The sequence below is a fragment of the Panthera onca genome, chromosome D2, assembly GCF_046562875.1.
Source record: "Panthera onca isolate mPanOnc1 chromosome D2, mPanOnc1 haplotype 2, whole genome shotgun sequence".
Taxonomy (NCBI): domain Eukaryota; kingdom Metazoa; phylum Chordata; class Mammalia; order Carnivora; family Felidae; genus Panthera; species Panthera onca.
Window position 1 is genome coordinate 50,538,852 of NC_138349.1, and position 20,926 is coordinate 50,559,777.

General features: G+C 43.7%; 1 protein-coding gene across 17 annotated transcripts in view; it reads left to right on the forward strand.

The window, feature by feature from the left end:
- Positions 1 to 20,926, forward strand: part of KCNMA1 (potassium calcium-activated channel subfamily M alpha 1) — a 727,105-nt gene that overhangs the window by 524,617 nt on the left and 181,562 nt on the right. For all 17 annotated transcript variants that reach the window (XM_078434448.2, XM_081790521.1, XM_078434449.2 and 14 more), the window contains 2 exons: positions 3,147 to 3,216; positions 9,172 to 9,327. In XM_078434448.2, coding sequence (XP_078290574.1) covers positions 3,147 to 3,216; positions 9,172 to 9,327 — 226 coding nt within the window. The remainder of the gene's footprint in view (positions 1 to 3,146; positions 3,217 to 9,171; positions 9,328 to 20,926) is intronic.

The window sequence follows — 20,926 nt, forward strand, 5'->3', positions numbered from 1 at the left end:
GTCCCTCAGAGGAAATTTAGAAGTATCTGGAGATGTTCTTGGTTGTCATAACTAGGGGATGCTGCTCACATCAAGGGGGTGGGTAGAGGCCAGGGATGCTGTTCAACATCCTACAGTGCACAAGACAGTTACCCACAGCAGAGAAGTATCTGGCCCAAAATGTCTAGTGCCAAGCTTGAGAAGCTCCATGTTAGAGCTTTTCGAGCTTGTCTGTAGCATGTTGATTAATAGCCCCACAAAGAGGAGTTTGTCGACTGATGAGCTTTTGTTTCAACCAGTTTTCCAAAATGAAATCGTGTCTTTACTGAGAGCCTTCTCAGTGCTTTTAACACTAATATGAATTTCTAAGAGAATGTTCTACAGAGAATGTATCAAACCTATTTAACTCCAATGCCCCCTTTCTTACAGAACACCTTTGGGTGGGTGTGGGCACACTCTGGAAAACATGGCTCAGTGCCCTCCCTGTGAATGGGCGAGGCCCATAGAAGGCCCTTCCCTGCCGACTCCCCACTCCTTATTCTTTTTGCATTTCAGAAGAACACTGTTCTGTGACAACAAAATGATGGACGAGTTAAGATATTTGGCTCCAGAGAGTTAAAGCCCCTTAGGATTCTTCTCCCCTCCCGTGCACATTGCAGAGTAAAGAGAACTGGGAGGGAATCATAAAGAGACACTTCCGGAGAAGAGACCAAAGAGAAGACATCTCACTCCCACTACATTCCCAAGAACACTTGCCTAATTGTGGGCAGCCGTCCTTTGGTCCAGACAGACCGCCCTCTCCCCACATCCTGGTTTGCCACCATGTCCTGCGAATTTACCTGGGGTGAGGGCTTAGGGAGCTGCTTCCTCACCAGGCTCCCATTGCCCTTCCTTCGTTTCTCATCAGTGGCCCCCAAGTGACATGAGCTCTCCCATCACTGAGTTGGGGGAGCTCCTCCAGTGCATTTGGGATGAGCGTGTCTTTCCCTCAGCATCTGGACCTTGTGTCTGACAAGCGACAGCTGGCACAGTGTTCTCTTTCCTCCCGCTTCTCTTTGGCAATATGCTCAGTGCAGTTGTTTTAAGGAAGTTGATGCATGAACTCTTGTAAGCGTGGGACTTGCCAGCCTACGGGGAGATGATGGAATGGGGACATGTGTCCACACCTCGGTCCACCCGCTAGTCACAGCTGGAAAGTGACTACAACAGCTCAGCAGAGAGTGCTTCAGTGAGCCTTTCCTTGAACTAGGATTTCCATCCTCCCCGCGTTTTTGTGTCATTTGAAATGATAAAAATGTCCCTTTTAAGGAACTAGGCTTCATTATCTTCAGATTTGCAAACATAAAAAACAAAAGAAGATAAAGCTTAATGTTTTGATCCCCCCAGAGAAGTTTAGGGCTAGGGCTTTTTTTTCCCCCAAAAGTGAATAATTGAAATGAATAATAGCTTTGAAACGGGCAATTCTCTTAATCGCAGTATTTTACTTAAGTGCAGTAGGGCTAATATGAAGACATGTAAGTTATCAGGGTGATTGGCATGATGCCAAGACATAAAACTTACCGAACAAAGTTAGCATCATAAGTTTAATGATGCCATTCATTAACCAGAATCAGAACTAAGGCGCAGGCAGCAAAAGGGAACAGGAAACTCAGGGTTAAAAATGGGCTCTGTCTTTCCCTTATTTGTATAATCCTCCTTTCTCCTTAGTTTAATGAGACCAGTCTGCCCCTTTTGAAATTAAAATGTCAAAGATCCATTTGAAATGAGCTAATGCAGAAAAACTGGCTGATGCTATGAGCAGAATTCTGAGGGCTGACTGAGGCTCAAAGTCCTTGAGTTATTAAGCATGAGCCAACACAACACTTCTTCAAAAATAAAATGAATTCCTTCAAGTGCAAAAGCCCAGGATGAATTTGTGCAGGCAGAAGCTTACGAGTGATCCATTTCCTAAATTCACAAGTTGTAGCTTTTCAGCCGAAATGGCTCCCTGGCTGCCTTCTCTCCATTTTTGCACAAAAAAGGCATGGAGCACAGAGCAGTTTCTTGGTGTGAAGTTTGTGAGGGTGGTCACAATAAACGCACTTGCATTTCTGAGTAGGCTTGGGAGGTGGGCCTTTCTGTGGAATTCCATTCCTTCCTTGTCACGAAGGAAATGTATAATGTCACCTCTGACAGAGTCGGTAATGACAAAAACCATAACTTACACGTGGAGAGAGCTTTTAATGATTTCAAAGCATTTCCACATCTGGTCTTTCATTTGCTGCTCATACCAGAACCTGTGAAATAAATAAAGCAGGTACTGTTGCCCCCAATGTCCAGATGAGGAAACAGTCACAAAGAGCCCAGGGATTTCCTGAAGGTCACCTAGTTCCTTCGTACAAGACTGGGACTGGAATCCAGGTGTTTCTCTTCTTCCACCTGTAGCCCAGTGACTGTGTCAGGGAGCAGAAGCGAGGGTTGGGGGAGGGTATGGGCAGTGGTCCATAGAGAGCATGGACTGAAGGCGGTTTGAGCCAGGCGATTTTCTATCAGACTGTGACCCCTGCAAGGCCTCGGTACTTATCGCCAACCAGCATTAAAGTTGTCATTTAGACACCAGTATCTGTCGAAAGCTGAGTCATTGATCCAGTCTTAAGAGCCCGGCTCAGAAATCATTTTTGTGAGTGGCCATGTGTGTGTGACAATTAGCATCATTTGTCAGACTGCTTGTTTGATTTGTCATCGTCTCAAGTTAACTTAGAGAATTGGACTCAGAGCAAACGGTTTCTAGGCTCGTCCCTAGGGTATGTGAGACTGTAAGCCGTCAGCCCCATGAGTTGGCTCCATGAGTTGAGCTTCCTTTATTTAGACGCCTAGCCCATGACCCCTGCTCCAGAGCCCCCATTCCAGTGCACACATACTCACATGCCAACACCAAGGCACCACAGGACTGCTCTCTTCTTCTATGCCCGAACACAGTCTGTGGCCGTTTTGTGATTTCTTTTTCACACCACCATGGGGTACAGCAATGGACACACAGTTTAACTTGGCCCTGTGCCTCAAGCTCTCTGGATGGGCCTGGCTGCTGGCCCCACATTCACTCCATTTGGGTGTAATCAAATCAATGTTCCCATCAGACTCCAAGGGTTAGGCAGATCCTGCCTCAACTCTGGTTCTTTCTTTTTCAGAGTAATCTCCATAAAGAACTACCATCCGAAGATAAGAATCATCACTCAGATGCTGCAGTATCACAACAAGGTAGGTCAGCGAGAGCCTAGCCCAGGCTCAAATATGCACATGTGTGTCCAGCTACACACACGCGCACACACACACACACACACGTATGCACACACGTGCACACATATGCACACATATGCTGCTACAATCCAAAGCCCTGGAAAAGGGGGTGGTGGGTAAAAACCTCCCTGGGACTTTTTTGCAGGGCAAACACCTTGTTCACAGTTGGTCACTGAAAGGAAGCATGTGTTCCTTCATGTTTCCAATAGGAAGCATCTATTAGGCTCCCAGGTTCAGAACATTGATGCGATCTTAGATCCCATTTCAACAACTCCCACTTTCATGTGCTGCACGCATTTCTTCATTCGGTATTTACTGACTACCTACCAGGTGGTCAACACGCTACCTTGACCTCCCTAACCCCCCATGGGGAATCCTATGTTGTACCCTCAGGGGCTTCACAGTCAAGGTGTAGGGAGTGTCCCAGGCAAGTGATAGGACTTTTCTACCTGGCACCATGTGACCTGGAAGAACAGATCGCATGCTGGGTGGAGACTTTGGAATCTGGCATTCTCACCCTCAAGATGAGAACTGGCATTGTTGAATTCGGGAACATAGCTGCTCTCCAGAGATTAAACATAAAGGAATTTTCCTAGTGTTTTAGTTTACAGGGGGACTGGAAAGAAAACAAACGGAGTCTATGTTGTTTCCCTTGTGATTTCTTCCCAGTCTCTCATTCAAAGGCACTGATCCTTCACCCAGCTTGTCATTAAATTCCCAGAAAAACAGCTTTGGGGGAGGGAAGGTGGCACCTTTCTCTGTTCGATATGGAACCGGTTATGCCCATAATGAGGCTCAGAAACTGGAGGCTCAGTACCTGGAACCAGGTGTCCTGTCTGAACAGAATAACTCCCTGCTGGGTTATGAGTGAGTGCGTGTCCCATCTTATAGGCCATATTCCCTACGAAATAGGCAGTCAGGTGACCCAGAGAAGACCCTATTCTGCCAAATGCACCAGTGCCATGCCATTATTTCTTAATTGCTGGCAAGTGCTGTCCCATTTTGCTGTGTGGAGGCTCATCAGAGGCCATTGCTGAGTGGAGCCTGCTGTCGGTGACTGGCCTACCACTTGGGTCTGCTGCCCACTGCCCAACCCTCGGCAGGTGGTTCCATTGTAGAACGTGTTGCGTTCCAGCCAGTGGGGCTTGGTGGTGAGCACCCAAGGTCACATTGTCCTGTTTGTCTCGGGAAAACCCAAGGACATTGAAGAGATAAAGTAAGATATTGGTAACTCACAAGGATTAGGCCAGAGAAGTTTTTATTGACAGCAGCGCCTGTAGGTAGAAGTAAATTTTATTAGCCAGGCTGTGGCTGGTGACAGCTCCTAAGGCAATAAACTCTTCTTTCATTTATGATATGAAATTTCATTTAGCGTGAGAGTGTTCTAAGCTGTTGTTTAGATTTTTGGCTGAATTTAGATCAAATAGGAAAATTAATGTTATATGTTTAGAAAGGGATGTCAGTTCCTTTTTCCTCTCCTTCCAATGAGTGCTGATTCAGCATCTTCAAGAAATTAAGGAGGATTTCAGCGATGCGATTCATGTCAAGCTCAAAGTAGCTCAACGGACCTAGGATCCAGATGGTACCTGGGCAGTACTCATGTGACCATAGCAAGCCGAATGACTTTTACAAACTGCTTCATTGTAATTATTCAGAAATAAGGATGAATGGCATCAACTGATCCATGATTATTTGCTTAAAACACATTTTGGGGGCACCTGGGTGTCTCAGTCGATTAAGCGTCTGACTCTTGATTTTGGCTCAGGGTCGTGGGATTGAGCCTGGCATCAGGCTCCACGCATCAGATTCTCTCTCTCCCCCTCCCTTCGCCCCTCTCCCCATTCCAAATAAATAAACAAACAAATAAATAAATAAATAAATACCCCACACATTTTATTTAGAACCACCCCAATCTATTTGGGTTTCAAAGTAAGGCAAAATCACATATGAGACTTTGCCCCTGTAGGATTAGTAAGGGTACAAGGAACAGAGTGACCTTGATACAGGGCATTTTTCTCTCTCATTTCATTTCTCTCTTCTAGAGAGAGCAGCATGTCCACCGGTGACTGTCATGCCGTTCCTCATGGAATTGCAAGTGGGCATTTGTCATCCTGCTTTATAATTGTGCTGTTCCATGAGATGCTTCCCCCTAACGTTTAATATGTTTTTCTTCCCATTACCTTATAATAGTATTTTTCTTCCTCTCTCTGTACTTTCTCTTCACCCATGCCTAAATGCCCAAAGATGTCCACCCATTAAAACTCTCTTTCTTGAAAGAACCTGGTATGTGTATGTAAACTTAAGTTACATTGAACGTATTTCAAGTGATAATTAATTCCGTAATTGGATACTGGACTTAAAATATAAAGAATTTTAATTCCCTGCACCCTAATGATGCTGGAATTCCAGGGGTGTAGGGAAGCTGCGTACTTTCTTTCTGCATGTAAAACTGGTCCTGAGTTTGTCATCATAGTAATCTCAGACACTCATGTCCTATTTTATGTTTTTAAAAAAGCTTGACATCCATTATCGCGTTTAGTTCTCATTTGACCATCTGTGCACGTTAGCATCCCAGTGTGACCTCAGATGGGGAGTCTAAACTATGTCTCAGACAGAGAAGCTCTGGTAGATACAACTCATGGTCACTTGGCAGGCAGTGAGCTAACATCAGAACTGCCAACTGCCACTTTCTCTTTAAATAGAGCCACACCCCACTGAACCAAACTGTGGTTCCTCACAGGAGGCCTTAATGAAAGACTGATGTTCCCTAAAGTGGATCTGAATTCATGGAGAGAAACACTCGGCCTAGCCATCTCTGAACACAGAAAGATGGTACAGGACATTTTTGATTTGAGTGTAAATGTCTTGATGCTTTTCAAGGAAAGAACAGTTTGTGATATCTTAGAAAAGTGTCACTTCTGATGACTTAGCTGTTAATGGATTTTTTTTATTTTTCAAACAGCTTCTAGAAAAAGAGGTTTTTGCCTGGGACCTGGAAGCCAAGTCCCAGTGGCCCAAAGGAGATGCAAGTTATTTGCGCTTCCTCACTAACAACCCTTACACACTTAGGCAGTAGTGTTAAAGTGTTTTCTCTGAAATGACCTTCTTTGTTCCTTATGGTGGCTTCCCCAAAGTTGTGTGTGCAGGGAGAGCTGGAACTAGGACTGGAATTAATCTCTCCTGGTTTCCTGTTATTATATGTCCTCACATTTTCACGTTCCTTCTTCTTGAGATGAGGAATGGTTCAGTGGCTGATCAGAGGGAGACCCTGGTCCTGCTAGGCCAGCTCTATCAGGCCTCATTCTCCAGGTCACAGAGGATTTGCCTCTAGACTTCTGTGCAATAATGCTGGCATTTTCCACTAGACCTGACTGTCCCTCATATGAAGGACAGAGTTGCCAGGGGAACTCTGGGGAAATTTCCTCTCTTCGTTTCATGCATACACATGTCCCTCCCAGCCTTTGGTATATCCCTCCCTGCTTCATGCTCCACAATTGGGGAAGTTATGATGGCCAATAAAAGGAGGCCATATGGAAGCCTGAGAAATGAAACAAACTTGACTTTCCTGTGTAATAACGTGTAAAATCTATCTAAGGAACTCAAACCAGATGGGGACATGGGGGACCCAAGGCCCAAAAACCTGGACTTCCATACCTGCAGAAACCAGGCACATGGGGATATGAGAGACTCTGTGGAAAAGGTTTTGTTTGTTTGTTTGTTTGTTTGTTTGTTTGAAGGTACCATGAAGGGTATGTGTCCTTCGAATCTCCTTTCACACTTGACGATTTACTTGTTCATTACGTAGATCTCATTTGTCCTCAGATGATGTGAATGCAAATGAGGATTTCTCCACTGAGACTGAGGTATTCTCTGTGGTGTCAGTATTCTCTGTGGCCTTCATAAGCCAGTGAAGAGTAGGGAGGAAAACAGGGTAAAGGGCAAGGCTACTCGCTGGAATCAAGCCTAAGGGAGAATGTCTCTGACACTCAGCTTGACAGAAATTCCCATCCGCGATGGCCCACACACCAGACATTTTTAACCATGCTCTCATTAGGGAGGATAGTCTTCTCTCCCAGGAGTCACTGCTGGATTAGGACTGTGAGACTGTCACAGGACTTTGCAGGAAGGAATTTCACAAGAGTCGTATTTCTGAAAGCAGAGCAAAGAGCCGTTGGACTTGCTGTTTGTGTCCACAATGGCGTCTTTCATCTCTTCTAGTAGGTACAACTGTAGTGTGTTGTCCTGACACTGAAGGGAAACCTCCAGGGGGTTCCTTGTGTTTGCTGCTCCATGGAGAGAAATAGTAATTTCTGGGCCACGAAGTCTTGGCATCAGCAGGAACCTAGCAGGGCTCTCTGCTTCAGCCTCCCATGAAAAACAAGAGGTCTTTCCATTGTGACTTGGAAAAACACTTACTGAGTTTTTGGGACAAAGACCTTGCATTTTTGGAGGTAGCTTTCTCCATTTGTTAGACACATTAGATCCGTAGAAAGTTCCTTTATAAAACAAGTCAAAAATCTTCTTTCTTATAATATATACATCAGTCAGTCCTAATTCTGGCCCCTGGAACGAAGCAAGACAAGCCTAATCTCTCTTCGGCATGGCAGCACCTGTGGTATTTGGAGGCAACCATCTTGTCTCCCTGAAGGCGTGGCCCTTCTTCCAGCCAAACACGGATGGCTGTCTTAACTGTTTCTCCAAAAATGTTTTCCAGAACCCCCACCTCTCCTTGTGCTTGTCATTTTTCTCTGGAAGTTATTCAGTTTATCAGTTTCCCTCTTTAAATCTGACTGTTACAACTGGATCAAGTATTCTGGAGTAGCCTGACCAGTTCACAACAGAAGGAAACATTCATTTCCCTTGATCTGGAGACCATTTCTAACAAGCAAGCATTGGCCTTCTCTGTAATCTGTCACACGGTTGGCCTCTTTTTCGGGTTTGAGTTGCCCACACACTTAAGTTTTTTCCTTCTTTCCCCTCAGCTCTGCTGCCAAGTTAGGTCTTCTCATTTTGAATTTATACAGTTGATTTTTTTTTTTTTTACCCTAAATGCTGTACTTGACATTAAGGCCTTTAAAATCTTTTCTGGTTGGTTTTCTGCCCATTTTTCTAACCCTGGAGAACTTTTTGAATCTTGATTCTTTCATCCAACATATCATCTCTGGCTCTCTACTTCATACCACTTAAAACTAGTTGGATGAGCATACATCTGGGTCCTTATCTCAGGGTGTGACCTAACTGTTGAATAGGATCAGTCCGTCTGCCAGAGATTGTACCAGGTCTACACTGTGAGTTGCCTGATAATTTAGGTCAGTGCTTCTCAAAGTGTGGTCCCCAGATCAGCAGCTCAGAAGCACCTCGAACTTATTAGAAATGCCAATTCTCCAGCCTCACCCTGTACCCTACTGGCTCAGAAACTCTGGGATAGGGGCCAGCAATATGTGTATCAACCCTCCAGGTGATTCTGATGCCCACTTAGCCTTGGAAGCCATTGATCTGGAGTATTGGGATTGCAGATAAAAAAGGAATCTAAAACACACAGACATCTGATAGTCTGAGTCTGTTTGAGGAGCCAATTTATGAACAATTTAACCAGACATCCTAGTAGCATAGGCTGATGTGTCTGTCACAAGAGGAAATTCCCTCTGGACTTTGTTTGGCTACATGACAAACCAGAGGCGGGGGACCTAGGTTTGGGAGGTGCAGAAGCAATGATCCGAAGGGAAGACTGAAGACTGAAGTCTGCTGAATGGGAGAGTCAAATAAAACACCAAACACCAGACTCAGGAGAGGGAAAGAAAGGATGAGTCTGAATGCCTTCTAAGCAGCTGGGCAATGTTGCATTTCCCAGAGGAGCTTTTCAACAATTGAACATTTAGGAATGAAAGGTCTCATACCTTGCTTTTGCTTCCACAGGCGCATCTGCTAAACATCCCAAGCTGGAACTGGAAAGAGGGGGATGATGCAATCTGCCTCGCAGAGCTGAAGCTGGGGTTCATAGCCCAGAGCTGCCTGGCTCAAGGCCTCTCCACCATGCTCGCCAACCTCTTCTCCATGAGGTCATTCATAAAGGTAACGTCTTGTCCTATTAGAGCACATTAGCCCCGGATTCAGTTTGTCGTGGGGTTGAGTAGAGAGCACAGCTTAAACTCAAAACAGATCGACGGGCTTTAACCACTTTGGTTAAAGAGAAATTCCTTGTTACAGATTTGGGCACAAGGCCAACTTCTTTCAAAATTATGTTTTTATTTTTATTTGGCACATCCACGGCCATTAAATGATTGTTCAAAGCACAATCCTCTCTTTTTTTTAGATAAACCACATGTTTATCTATCAACAAAGCCTCCGCTGTTAAAACAAAAATATGATTTATATACATTCCATATGGCACCAGAGCGCCTAAAGAAAAGAATTATCATTTTGCTCTTTTACATCAAGTGGCTGGTGGACCTCTCACTGTGCGGATAAATGCAGACCATGTGTTTGTGCTGAAGCCCAAACCCCAACAACATAATTCATTTATTTATTTCTGCACAATCAAGGAGGCCAGCAGGGCTGACATGCCATGGTTATTTGAATGGAGAGTGAATCTATGAACCGAACCCTCAGCAGCGGCGCCCTGTACCCTGTGACACGGGCGGTCTGGGTATGCTCCTCGTCGGCCGGCTCACCCCACAGAGCTTACTGGGCAGCCACCCAGAGCCTCCAAAGTGGACCCTGCCTGTTGGACCAACCCAGGCAGTGAAAGACCCAACCCTGTCCTCACAGGCCAGGCCAGGACAGTTTCCAGGACACTGTGTTGAGAGTCCAGGCCCCTACTAAGAGAGTTTGGAGACTGTGGGATAATGGTAACACCAGTCCTTATCCTTGGTCTGTTCCTGGCCTAGACCATCAAAGAGGCAGACCAGTGCAGTAAAACCTGCCTCGTTTGGGCCTTTCAGACTTGGCATTGGTGGCTATTAGCTCAGCATCTGGGCTTACATTCATTCCCCTTCCTGAATTTGTAGTGATTGGAGTGGGAAATTAATGAGTTACCAGGAGGTCCAACAAAGGGGGGCTCGAAGCTCTGCAGTCAAATGTGTAAGACCTCCGGCCCTTTGCCGCCATTACTGCTATGTCTGGTACCAGTGTTAGTGATTTGGGGGAGGTGAGGAAATAGCCTTGCACTCAGTGAGAGGGATGAGTGGGAAGGGTGGGGCTGGAGGTGATGGACCAACTCCATGTGCGTGTTCACCCTGGGCATCCATAGCTGTGTGATTAGAGCAAGGCTTTTTTTCTAGGTCCTTACCCTCTGTACCCACCTAATTTACATTATTTAGCCAATTTATAGATAATAATACTTTATATAAAAGAACAAATTGTTTTGGAGTCCCTTCAATCACTTTAGCAAAGGATGCCTTGATCAAAAAATTCCTGCAACTCACTATGGTCCCAAAGACCTCATCAACTCCACAGATCTCCAGGCTCAGACCCAGCTCACAAATAAGGACATGGCTTTTTTTTTTTTTTTTTTTTTTTTTTTTTAATGGCTTCTTTAATCCAGGCTGCTGTTCCCCTGCCTGGATGAAACTGAATGCAGGCAAAATGGAGTTGGCAGGGGAGTTCTGTGTGGCTGGACTTAGAGGCATGCCCCAAAGCCAGACGTAGCCTTGTGTCTCCCACGGCTCTTACATTCAACACAAGGAGCCCAGACCCCAGGATAGAGGACTGTCACCAAGAGAGCTCTCCTGGCTCATTCGACCAAGTTCTGGTGGTTTCCTCCAGCAGGGAATTACCCACAGACCCAGGCACAAGGTCTGAGACCTGGGCTCTGCTTCCTTACGTTGACGTAACGTGGTCTTGGCAGGGCCCTACCACACATGGGGCGCTTGACATGCGTATGTTTTGATTTTGTGGTGCCTGCATGGAAACTAGAGCTGCCTGTCAAGAAAATTAATAAAATGGATGTGACGCTGATTCTTCAGTGTTATTACCAGCAGGGAGAAAGAACTTCTGTCCAACTTTCCTCAAGACCCTGAAGGGCCTCACCTCTGGAGCCAAGGACGTCCCCTCCAGCCCAGCTAATCCCACTGCCAAGTTCCTATTTAGGAAGAGCCTGTGGGAGAGGCCCAGCCAGGCCCCGGTGTAACTGAAAACACATTTCCCTCCTAGGGTTATGTTACCGTGTTATTTCTGCCCGGGGCCAACTCCTCTGTGTTTGGAGGTAGCTCTCTGAACATGGCCTCTTGACATTCAGGTGGTCTTTGTGTTGGAATTTGCTAAGGCACATGACCTGGAAATAACAAGGTTTACCTTCATATAGGTTTTTTTAATTTAAAATAAGGACAGTGTTAAGCATGTGCTCCCGTTCTGTCATCATCGTGTACTTACCCTCCAAACCCCCGATCCTTGTCTCTTTTAGGTCATAATAAACACCATGATGATGTTCTCCTCGGCATGTTTATGTATTATCTCTCATTCCATAGGTCACAAAGCCTTCACTCCTTTTTATTTGGCAGGTGGGAAGATGGAAAAGAGAATCTATAACTGGATGAGTGTTTACAGAAACGTGCTTCCTTCCCCAGTGTTCCCCATGTCCTACAGCAGACAATTCATTAGCACTTCCACAGAGACAGGCAGGCCTTGAGGATGGAGGGAGGTGGGACGAGGCTTTGGCACATTTGATCCCTTGAGAACACTTAGCGTTTCTGGAAGCCAAACGTGGAGTGTGAGCTCAGCCTGTCCCTTGCCCTGGGCAGGTACAGCGTCTATTTCTTGGTTCTGCAGAATGCATTGTACTCTGCCCCTGTTGAGCAGAGAAGAAAGAAGAACAAGAATGAAATTATGATATATCAAAGGTAGAATCACGGTGGCTTCCCACTGGGCTTTTCATGTCCATGAGACCAAAAGCCAAGGCTGGAAGTAAGGACAACAAAGCTCAACAAAAGAGAGATGGGGTACTGGTATGCAGGGGTTACAAAATAGACCCAGCCCAGAGGTACCAGGAAAATATGAGGAACACCTGTTTATCCCCTGAACAATGTCACTTGCAAAGTTTCTTACCCTGGGGCCTCATTGCTCCTGAAAGCCTAGCTTCCATTTTGGAGATGTCATCTCATAATTGATCTAAACTTTCGGGGAATCTATATTTTTAGCCCACATCCTTGGGGGTAATGAATTCAAGTGTGCTAACTACTGTTAAAGACTTTCTCCTGGTTATTTGTATTTAATTTGCTCCGCTTAACCCTCAAGGCATGCCCTCCGCAGTTGCTTGTCTGCTAGGATTTATTTAACAAATTCATGCTAACCTTATAGCCAATACCTTCACAAAAGAGGCATGGGTTGGCCAGTCAAGGGTCCTCTGACCCAGCAGCCTGTTAATGAGAGGCTAAGCATTTTCCCCAGCAGCACCCAGATTTTGCCCTGGGTTCCTTTAAGTAGTGAAGGTGATCGTCTGGTTCCTTTGACTTGTCTACATCTACATGTTAACCAGGTGATCCCATCCACCTGTCAGGTTCAAATGAGAATCTTCCTAAGGTCTTCCGTAAAGACAAAGACAATGAACTTATTTAGCCTGTCTGCCATTGCCTCATAACGGAACACACTTACCCTCTACTTGGCTTCCTCCCTTGGATGTATTTTAAGATCCATTGATTTTTTTTTTTTTTCTTTTTCTTTTGGTTTTAGAGTTCTAGCATGTAATACTTAAGTTTCTCTTCAGCAGATGTGGTTTCAAGTTGGGGCTTGACCTGCCATCTCTGTGAATTATGCTATTATTCTTACTAGGATTAGCTGTCCTTGGACATGATAAGTTGTGTGTGTGGGTGTTGTATATAATTTAGAGAGTGATTAACTCTTAACATGTCTTTTCACTCTACACGGAGTCTTCAGATTTAGCACATTTAAATCACTCTCGGGATTGCCAACTATTTTAACTCTGCTAAGCTACCATTTATGCGTGCACACGCACACACGGACACAGCCTGGAACATGGCATGCACTCCGTAATTATTTCTTGGTTGAATGAATCAATTAGGAAACCGGGAAAAGTATGTGATGTCCTTCTTGTATTTTTTCTCCCTGTTTTACAAGCTTTGAAATTTGTAGGTGAAATGTTACTTAATATTGATCACAACAGTCTCCTGTCACATTTTCTATTTCTGAGTGAGGAAGCCATAGGAAAATCAGGTCCATGTTCTTCAGAGCATATCTGAAGTGGACTTCAGAGTCCACTGGCTGCAGTGGACTTTGCTGGACATGAAAAACGTTTGTTCATTATTGATATTACCATATTAAGATAAATACATAGTCCTGGTGCTACTTGTAGCCAAATGAATCATTTTAATACCTTTATTTTGGGTTGTGTTTATGTGCAGATGTGTTTCTTATATGCATGTGTGAATGCATTATGGTTCAGGAGCTAGAAATATAAATCAAGACTCTAATAATGGCTGAACTATAGTGAGTTCTAACTGTGTGCCCAGCCCTGGGCTAATTGTTTTATGTACATCAGACATTTGCTTCTCACAGTGACCGAACCCAAAACTGGCACTGTTATCATCCCCACTTTCCAGTGGCAGACGCTGTGGGTTATGAGAAGTTCAGCAACCTGTATGAGGGCAGAAAGCCTAGAATTGACAAATTCATGTGTCAGACCAAACAAACTATCTCCAAGTCCTTGGGTACACCAAGAGGAAATACGATAAATGGTAAGGGGGACCTTCGCTAGTGCCAGCATCATAGCTTTCTGTAGTTTATGGAAACGGTTGCTTTGGTAGAGATTTCCTGAATACCTACTGTATTCCAGACAGGGTGCTAATCTCACTGTCATCTTCATGGCTAGGAGGCACTCATAAGCTTCAGGAAGCTTCTGTTATGACTGGGATGTATGGGCACACATTTGCAAGCCCCATTCTCTGGGTCTTGATGGCCTTTCTCTCTGGCCAGCTCTATAAGGGCAGAATTCACTGCATCAAGACATGTGAACCTAGGCTGGGATGAGTCAGGCTGGGGAAATGCCCCAGGCTTTCCAGAAGGAAGTGACATCACTCACTGCTGTATTCAGGGGGTAAAGCTAATTGGCTTCAGTAGATGCTTCTGGGAGAAAACAAACAGTTCTTATTGGCTGGTAGGTATGGGCTCTGCAGATCTGAGGTGTTCACCCAGGTGAGGGAGACATACTAGAAACAGGGCTCAACCCTGTGTGGACAGGAGCGAGGTGGGTGACAGGATCTCTTAAAGGGGGCCAGGGCTGCAACGGATAAGGCTGAGGTCAAGGTGGCTTTCTGTTTCTAGGAGGGGAAGCTAATGGTGTCAGAGTAGAGGGTTTGTCTGGCAAAGTAAATCCACGTAGTGCAAGTTAGATAGTGAGAGGCAAACTGTTGCCTATTTCATACCCTTGGGTGTCATCCTAAGCACAAATGGTGTCATGACAGTGGACTTCTGCAGATACCCTCACCAGTGGAGAGAGCAGCTCCCAATACAAATATACTCATATGTTTATTCTCATAAATCCTAGATATATAGAGGATTCCCATTTTTTAAAACGTTTATTTATTCTTGAGAAAGAGAGAAAAGGCAGAGAGAGAGGGAGAGAGACAATTCCAAGCATGCTCGGTGCTGTCACCATAGAGCACCATGCAGGGCTCAAACCCACAAACTGTGAGATCATGATTGGAGCCCAAATCAAGAGTCAGATGCTTAACTGACTGAGCCACCCAGATGCCCCAAGGATTCCTAAATATATTTCTCCATCCAGAACCTCTCCCTGGACCCAATATCATCTGTGTAACTGATACTCAGCATCTCTATTTGAATGCCTTATCTCATCTGAGACCTAACATATCCGGAATTGAATTCCAGTTCCTTGTCTGGAAACCGTTTCTCCTCCCATTATACTATGGGTGATGCCATTACTTCCCATTGCTCAAACTGAAATATTTGGAGTCATCCCTAGCTTCTTTCTTTTTCTCATGCACCACATTGAATCCAGCAGGAAATCCTCTCTGTTTGACTTTCCAAATATGCCCAGGATCTGAGCGCTTCTCACCACTGCCACTCTTCCTGTCAGATCCACACCACCATCCTCGGTCTCCTCCAGCATTATACCAGTCTCCTAACATCCTTCCTGCTCTGTTTTTATCCTTCCCCCACTCCAGTTTATCTTCAGTAAAGCATCCAGGACAATACTTCGCAGGTGTGAACCAGATCTTGTCACCCTTCTGCATGAATCTTACCAAGGCATCTCATCTCACCAAGATAAAATTCTTACCAAGGTCTCTAGGTCCTAAGCAATCCTCACTGGCCTCATCTTGTAAATGCTCTCTTGCTCCTTACTGTCAGCCACACCTGCTTCAGCTAGTCTGCACGTTTCGCACATGCTATTCCTCTGGCCGAAACACTCTTCCTTCATGTAGCTTCATGGCTTCTCCCTAGCAAATCCTTCATGTCTTTGCTTAGTGTTCATTTATCAGACCTTTCTCTAAAACAGTAGAAGTCCATTTTTAAAAGGGCTTGAAAACAAATTTTTAATTGAAATATAATATATAAACATAAAAAGGTACATCTAATAAATGGACAGCTTATTAAATATTCACAAACTCAGAACTCTCATGTAACCAGGACCCGGATTAAGAAGCCACACATTATCAGAACCTCAGGAGCCTTTTTTTTTTTTTTTTTTTTTTTTTTTTTAATGTATCAGTGTATGTGTGGGTCTGTTTCTGGGCTCCCCTGGGGAGAATTGACATCTCTACCATGTTGAGTTCTCCAGTCTAATATGGCATATCTCTAATAAAGAGATGCTTTGCAGTTCAACAGTTTTCCTGTAAAATGCAGGAGAATCAAGAAGAAAGTGACTAAGCTCATAAATTTCTCTGGGGCTCCCGAGTCCCTGGGTCCCTACAGGGAATAAATGTCCCACTTCACCGCATTCTCCAGGAAGGATTTAGAGGTTCTCCTTGGCTTCGTGGGGTGAGTAAAGTTTCCATAGTAAAAGCATCAGAATAACATTTTCAAGATTTACATCACTGTCCCCTCCAGAACCCCATACATCTATGGCCTTATCTATGCTTCTGGCTTTGTTTTCCTCCCTGGCATTGTTTATCGCCTCTTTTCTCTGAGACAGTGTAAAAGCTGTGAAGCCTAGGGCTACTCGCTGAATCCCCAATGCCTGGAACAGCGCCTGATGCCCAATAGGTACTCAATAAATGCGTGTTGAATAAATAAATGAATAAATTGGCCTTAGCCTTTCCTGGCCAGAACTTTATGACAGACAGCTGGGTGGGGCCAGGATCACAATTACAATTTGGGGTGATTTTGGTGCTGAAAACTTCTTCCATTGCTACTGTGTAGGTAGTTCCCTTGCCAAATTAAAGAGCTTGGACTCCATGTAGAAACTTGAAATACAAAGCTTGGCGAGGACGCAGGAGGCTGGTTACATTTGGTTACAAAGCATTTCGACTGCCAGAAAATCCAGTCAGTGTGTTGTTTAAATTCACAAATCAAAATAAACACCCATGCACTGAAGTGAATTTACTAAACCTCAGTATCCCATCTGGGTCAGCATCATTGTACATCCTCTTTTTCCCTCCTCGAATCTCGTCAGATCAGCGGCTCAGCCTGCCTCCCCTAATGCCATCCACTGTGCTCAAGATGACTAACGCCCACCTGAAAACAGGGCAACTTCCTTGCAAATGATTTCAAATAAAGAGAGAATTAATCCATGAACTATTAACAGGGATTTCGTTCCCCCCTGGACCTGGTAATTTCTAGAACATTGAATTAAAGAGTTCTTAGACCTTTACAAATTCTCAAGGCAAACATTATTAGCAAAGAGAAGCCCATACAGCATGTTAGAAGATTGCCAGAAAATGTCAATGGAATTTCTGAATAAAATAAAAAAGGCTTATGCTTCCCTCCCGATTTTCTCTCCTTCTTCCTCCCTCCCTCCCCCTAACATGATTAGAAAGTCATTTCATGTGTCTTATATGTTTGGTCAATCAAAGGCAAACGTACATGATTGATGGTGACAGGGAACACATTTAACTCATTACTCTTTACTTTGCAGCAAAATGATTTGTGTAAACTGTCTGCCTAGCATTAAAGGTAAAACAAACTTAGAAACCCCAAAATGTTAAATTTTTGTCTAATATTTTCCTTTTGGTTTTATAGCCGTAATCACATATGGATTCTTTTATTTGGCTCTTGGCACAGACTGAACAAAAGGGAAAGGCAGCACAGAAAAATTACATAACATAGAGACAGAGCCCCATGGCCCAGTGAGAACAGAGCCACAGGAGCTGAGGTGGCCAGGACTCACCGTGAAAACCAGGAGAGGCTGCAACTCACCCTGGCTTTTATCAACTGCCAGTATAGTGTCAATAATGTGAAATAAGGCCCTCTTGACCACAAACATCAAAACTATCCACTTTGGAGATGATCACCCTTTAATTAACTACGTGTATTCACAGGCTGCGTCCTCCTGGCCTCCCCCACTTGGAATTTTCTCACTTAGATTTTATGGATGCCACATACCATTGGTGATTTTTCAAGCAAAAGTCTCAAAACGCTATGAAACCATGAGGAATAAAGTTGCAGATTCCTTTAGTAAATCTACTGGCTATCATTGTCCTAAAGTGATACCGAGTATAAATCTGTGCCCAGAACAAGAACGAGGAATCTCTCTACTACTCTACATATCTAGGGGGTGCAAATTAAAGACACATCAGTGATTTATTACAGTGGTATTTTGTCAACTTTAAAATTATAATAGTATCCTAAGTTTGCATAGCACCTTATAGTTTATAACGTATACATTTTTACTTAAATTATTTTTTATTTGACCAGATACAAAAGCATCTTATTGAATATCATTTGGGGAAAGGAGCCAGCATTTCTGACCCTTCCTCATGTGTAGAGTAGGAAGACAGGAAAAGAGGAAACAGGAAGACGGCTGACTTCTAGTTGCACAGCCAGATGGAAAATGGTAGAGCAGGGCCCAGAACTCCACCAGACCCAGTGCTCAGTGCTCAACTCAGTGCTTTTCCCATTATTATGTGTTGCTTCCCTGAGAGAAATGTCTTGATATCCACATTGTTTGGCTTTGTATTCAAATCGATAGCTTCTAAGAGTAGAAATCACTTCGCAGTATTCGTGAAAGTGGTATTCTCCATTTTCCCCAACCATGCCAAACTATGTAATATGAAAATTCAGATATTTTTCAATGGTAGGCAATACCTATGTCTGCCCCATTCCCTCCATGATCTGAAAAAGGTACTATCATCCCTGAAGCCTTGGCATGTGGGAGACTTTGTTGCCCAAGTCAAGCACTGTGGCTGCACAGGGGAGGGAGAAGATGACTGGTTGGTTGAGGGAGGAACCAGTGGGTCAGAATGCACTATGGTGATTTCCAACACAGAGGTGGTATCAGTAAAGAGGGCGTGAGGTCCAGGCTCCTTCTGATTAAAGTACAAATATTTAAGTAACACAAACCACTTGGGCACAGTGGTAAGGCTCTGAATTTATGTCTTCAAGACTGGGACATAAATCCAGTCACATTTACCTAGCATTTCTTCTGGCCATTTTCCATTACAGGAAAATGCTTCAAGTATGTAGTCCCACCAAGATTCAGAAGCAATGTTAATTGTCCGGCTATCTTGTTCTTTCATTTTATTCTTTAAATTAACTTCCAGTAAAATTGATGTGTGTGTACATGTGTGTACACAGCTCTGTGCATTTTAACACATATGTAGAGTCGTGCCACCACTACCAGAATCAGGGTACAGAACAGTTCCAATACCCCCCAAATAAACTCATGCTATCACTGTGCATTCTCATATCCTCCCCGGCCCCCTAGCCCCTGACAACCACTGATTTGTTCTCTGTCACTCTCATCATGTGATTTTGAGAAAGTCTTGTGAATAGAATCATACAGGATGTAACCATTTGAGACTGGCTTTTCTCATTCAGTATAATTCCCTTGAGATTCACCCAAGTTATTGTATCAGTATTTGATTCCTTCCTGTGTCTGAATAGCATGGCATTTCATGGATGTGCCACAGCTTGTTTGTCGCTTCATTCCTTTGATAGCATTTAGGTTGCTTCCAGTCTGGAGAGATGATGAATAGAGCTGATATAAGCATTTGTGTAGAAGTTTGTGTGGACATTAAGTTTTATTTTCTCTAGAGGAAATACTAGAAGTAGGATTGTTGGATTAGAAGGTAAGTGTGGGTTTACCTTTAAAAGAAATCACCAACGTGTTTTTCCAGAATGGCTGTACCATTTGTCATGCCCTCCAGGCAAGCGTGAGTGTTCCTGTTGGTCTGCATTCTCGTCTGCACTTGGGATTGTCAGTTTTTTTTTTTTTATTTCAGTCATTCTACTGCATGTGTAGAGTATCTCATTGTGGTTTTAATGTATATTTCCCTAGTGACTAATGATGTTGAACATCTCTTCATCTGCTACTCTGTTATCTGTCCTTTTTGGTTTTTGGCCCATTTTTAAAAATAGGCTTATTTTTTAAAGCAGTTCTCAGTTTACAGGAAAATTGAGTGGAGGCAGAGATTTCCCAAATACCCCTTGCCCCACACCTGCATAGTTTCCCCCATTACTGACAGTGGGTACATTTGTTACAACTGATGAAGCTTCCTCCTTGCTAATCCCTGGCTAACACTGATGTTTTAACCATCTCCATAGTTTTGCAGTTTCCAGAGTGTTACATAGTTGGAATCACAGTCTGTAGCTTTTTCAGATAGGCTTTTTTCACTTAGTAATATTCTTTTGCATTCTTATATGCCTTTGCGTGGCTTAAGTGCTCATTTCTTTTTAGTGCTGAATGATATTCCCTATGTCCATTGTCTGGAGGTTCCACAGTAAATTCATCCATTCAACTATCTAAAGACATCCTGGTTGCTTCCAAGTTTTGGCAATTATGAATAATGCTGCTGTAAACATCCATGTGCAGGTTTTTGTATGGACATACATTTTCAACTCTTTTGGGTGAATATCAAGGAGAGCAATTGGTATGGAAAAAATATGTTTAATTTTGTAAGAAGTCACCAAAGTGTCTTCCAAAGTACCCTATCGCATTCCTACCATCAATGAATGAGAGTTTCTCTTGCTCCACATCCTTGTCAGCATCGGGTATTATCTGTGTTTGGCCCTTTTTTTTTTTCTTTTCAATTGGGTTGTTTGCTTTTCACTGTTAAATTTAAGAGCTCTTTATATATTCTGGATATCTTGATGGATTTGTAAATACATTCTCTCGGGTCTGTATCTTGAGTTTGCGTTTTCTTAACACTGTCTTTCCTGGATAAAAGTGTTTAATTTTGAAGATTTTAGGGGTTTTCTCTAAATGTTAAATATGGAGTTTCCACATGACCCCAAAATTCCACTTCTAGGTGTCTACCTAAGAGAAATGAAACCACATGTACTAATTTTCCATGGCTGCTATAATAAATTACCAAAAAATTGCCTACTTAAAACAACACAAATGTTTTTTTTCTTCCTTTTCTGGAGGCCAAAAGTCTGAAATCAGTTTCATTGGACTAAAGTCAAGGTGTTGGCAAGGCTGGTTCCTTCTGGAGGCTCTAGAGGAGCATCTGTTTCCTTGCATTTTCTAGTTTATGGAGGCTGCCTGCATTTCTTGGCTTGTGACTCCTTCTTCATATCCCTCTAGCATTTGCTTCCAATA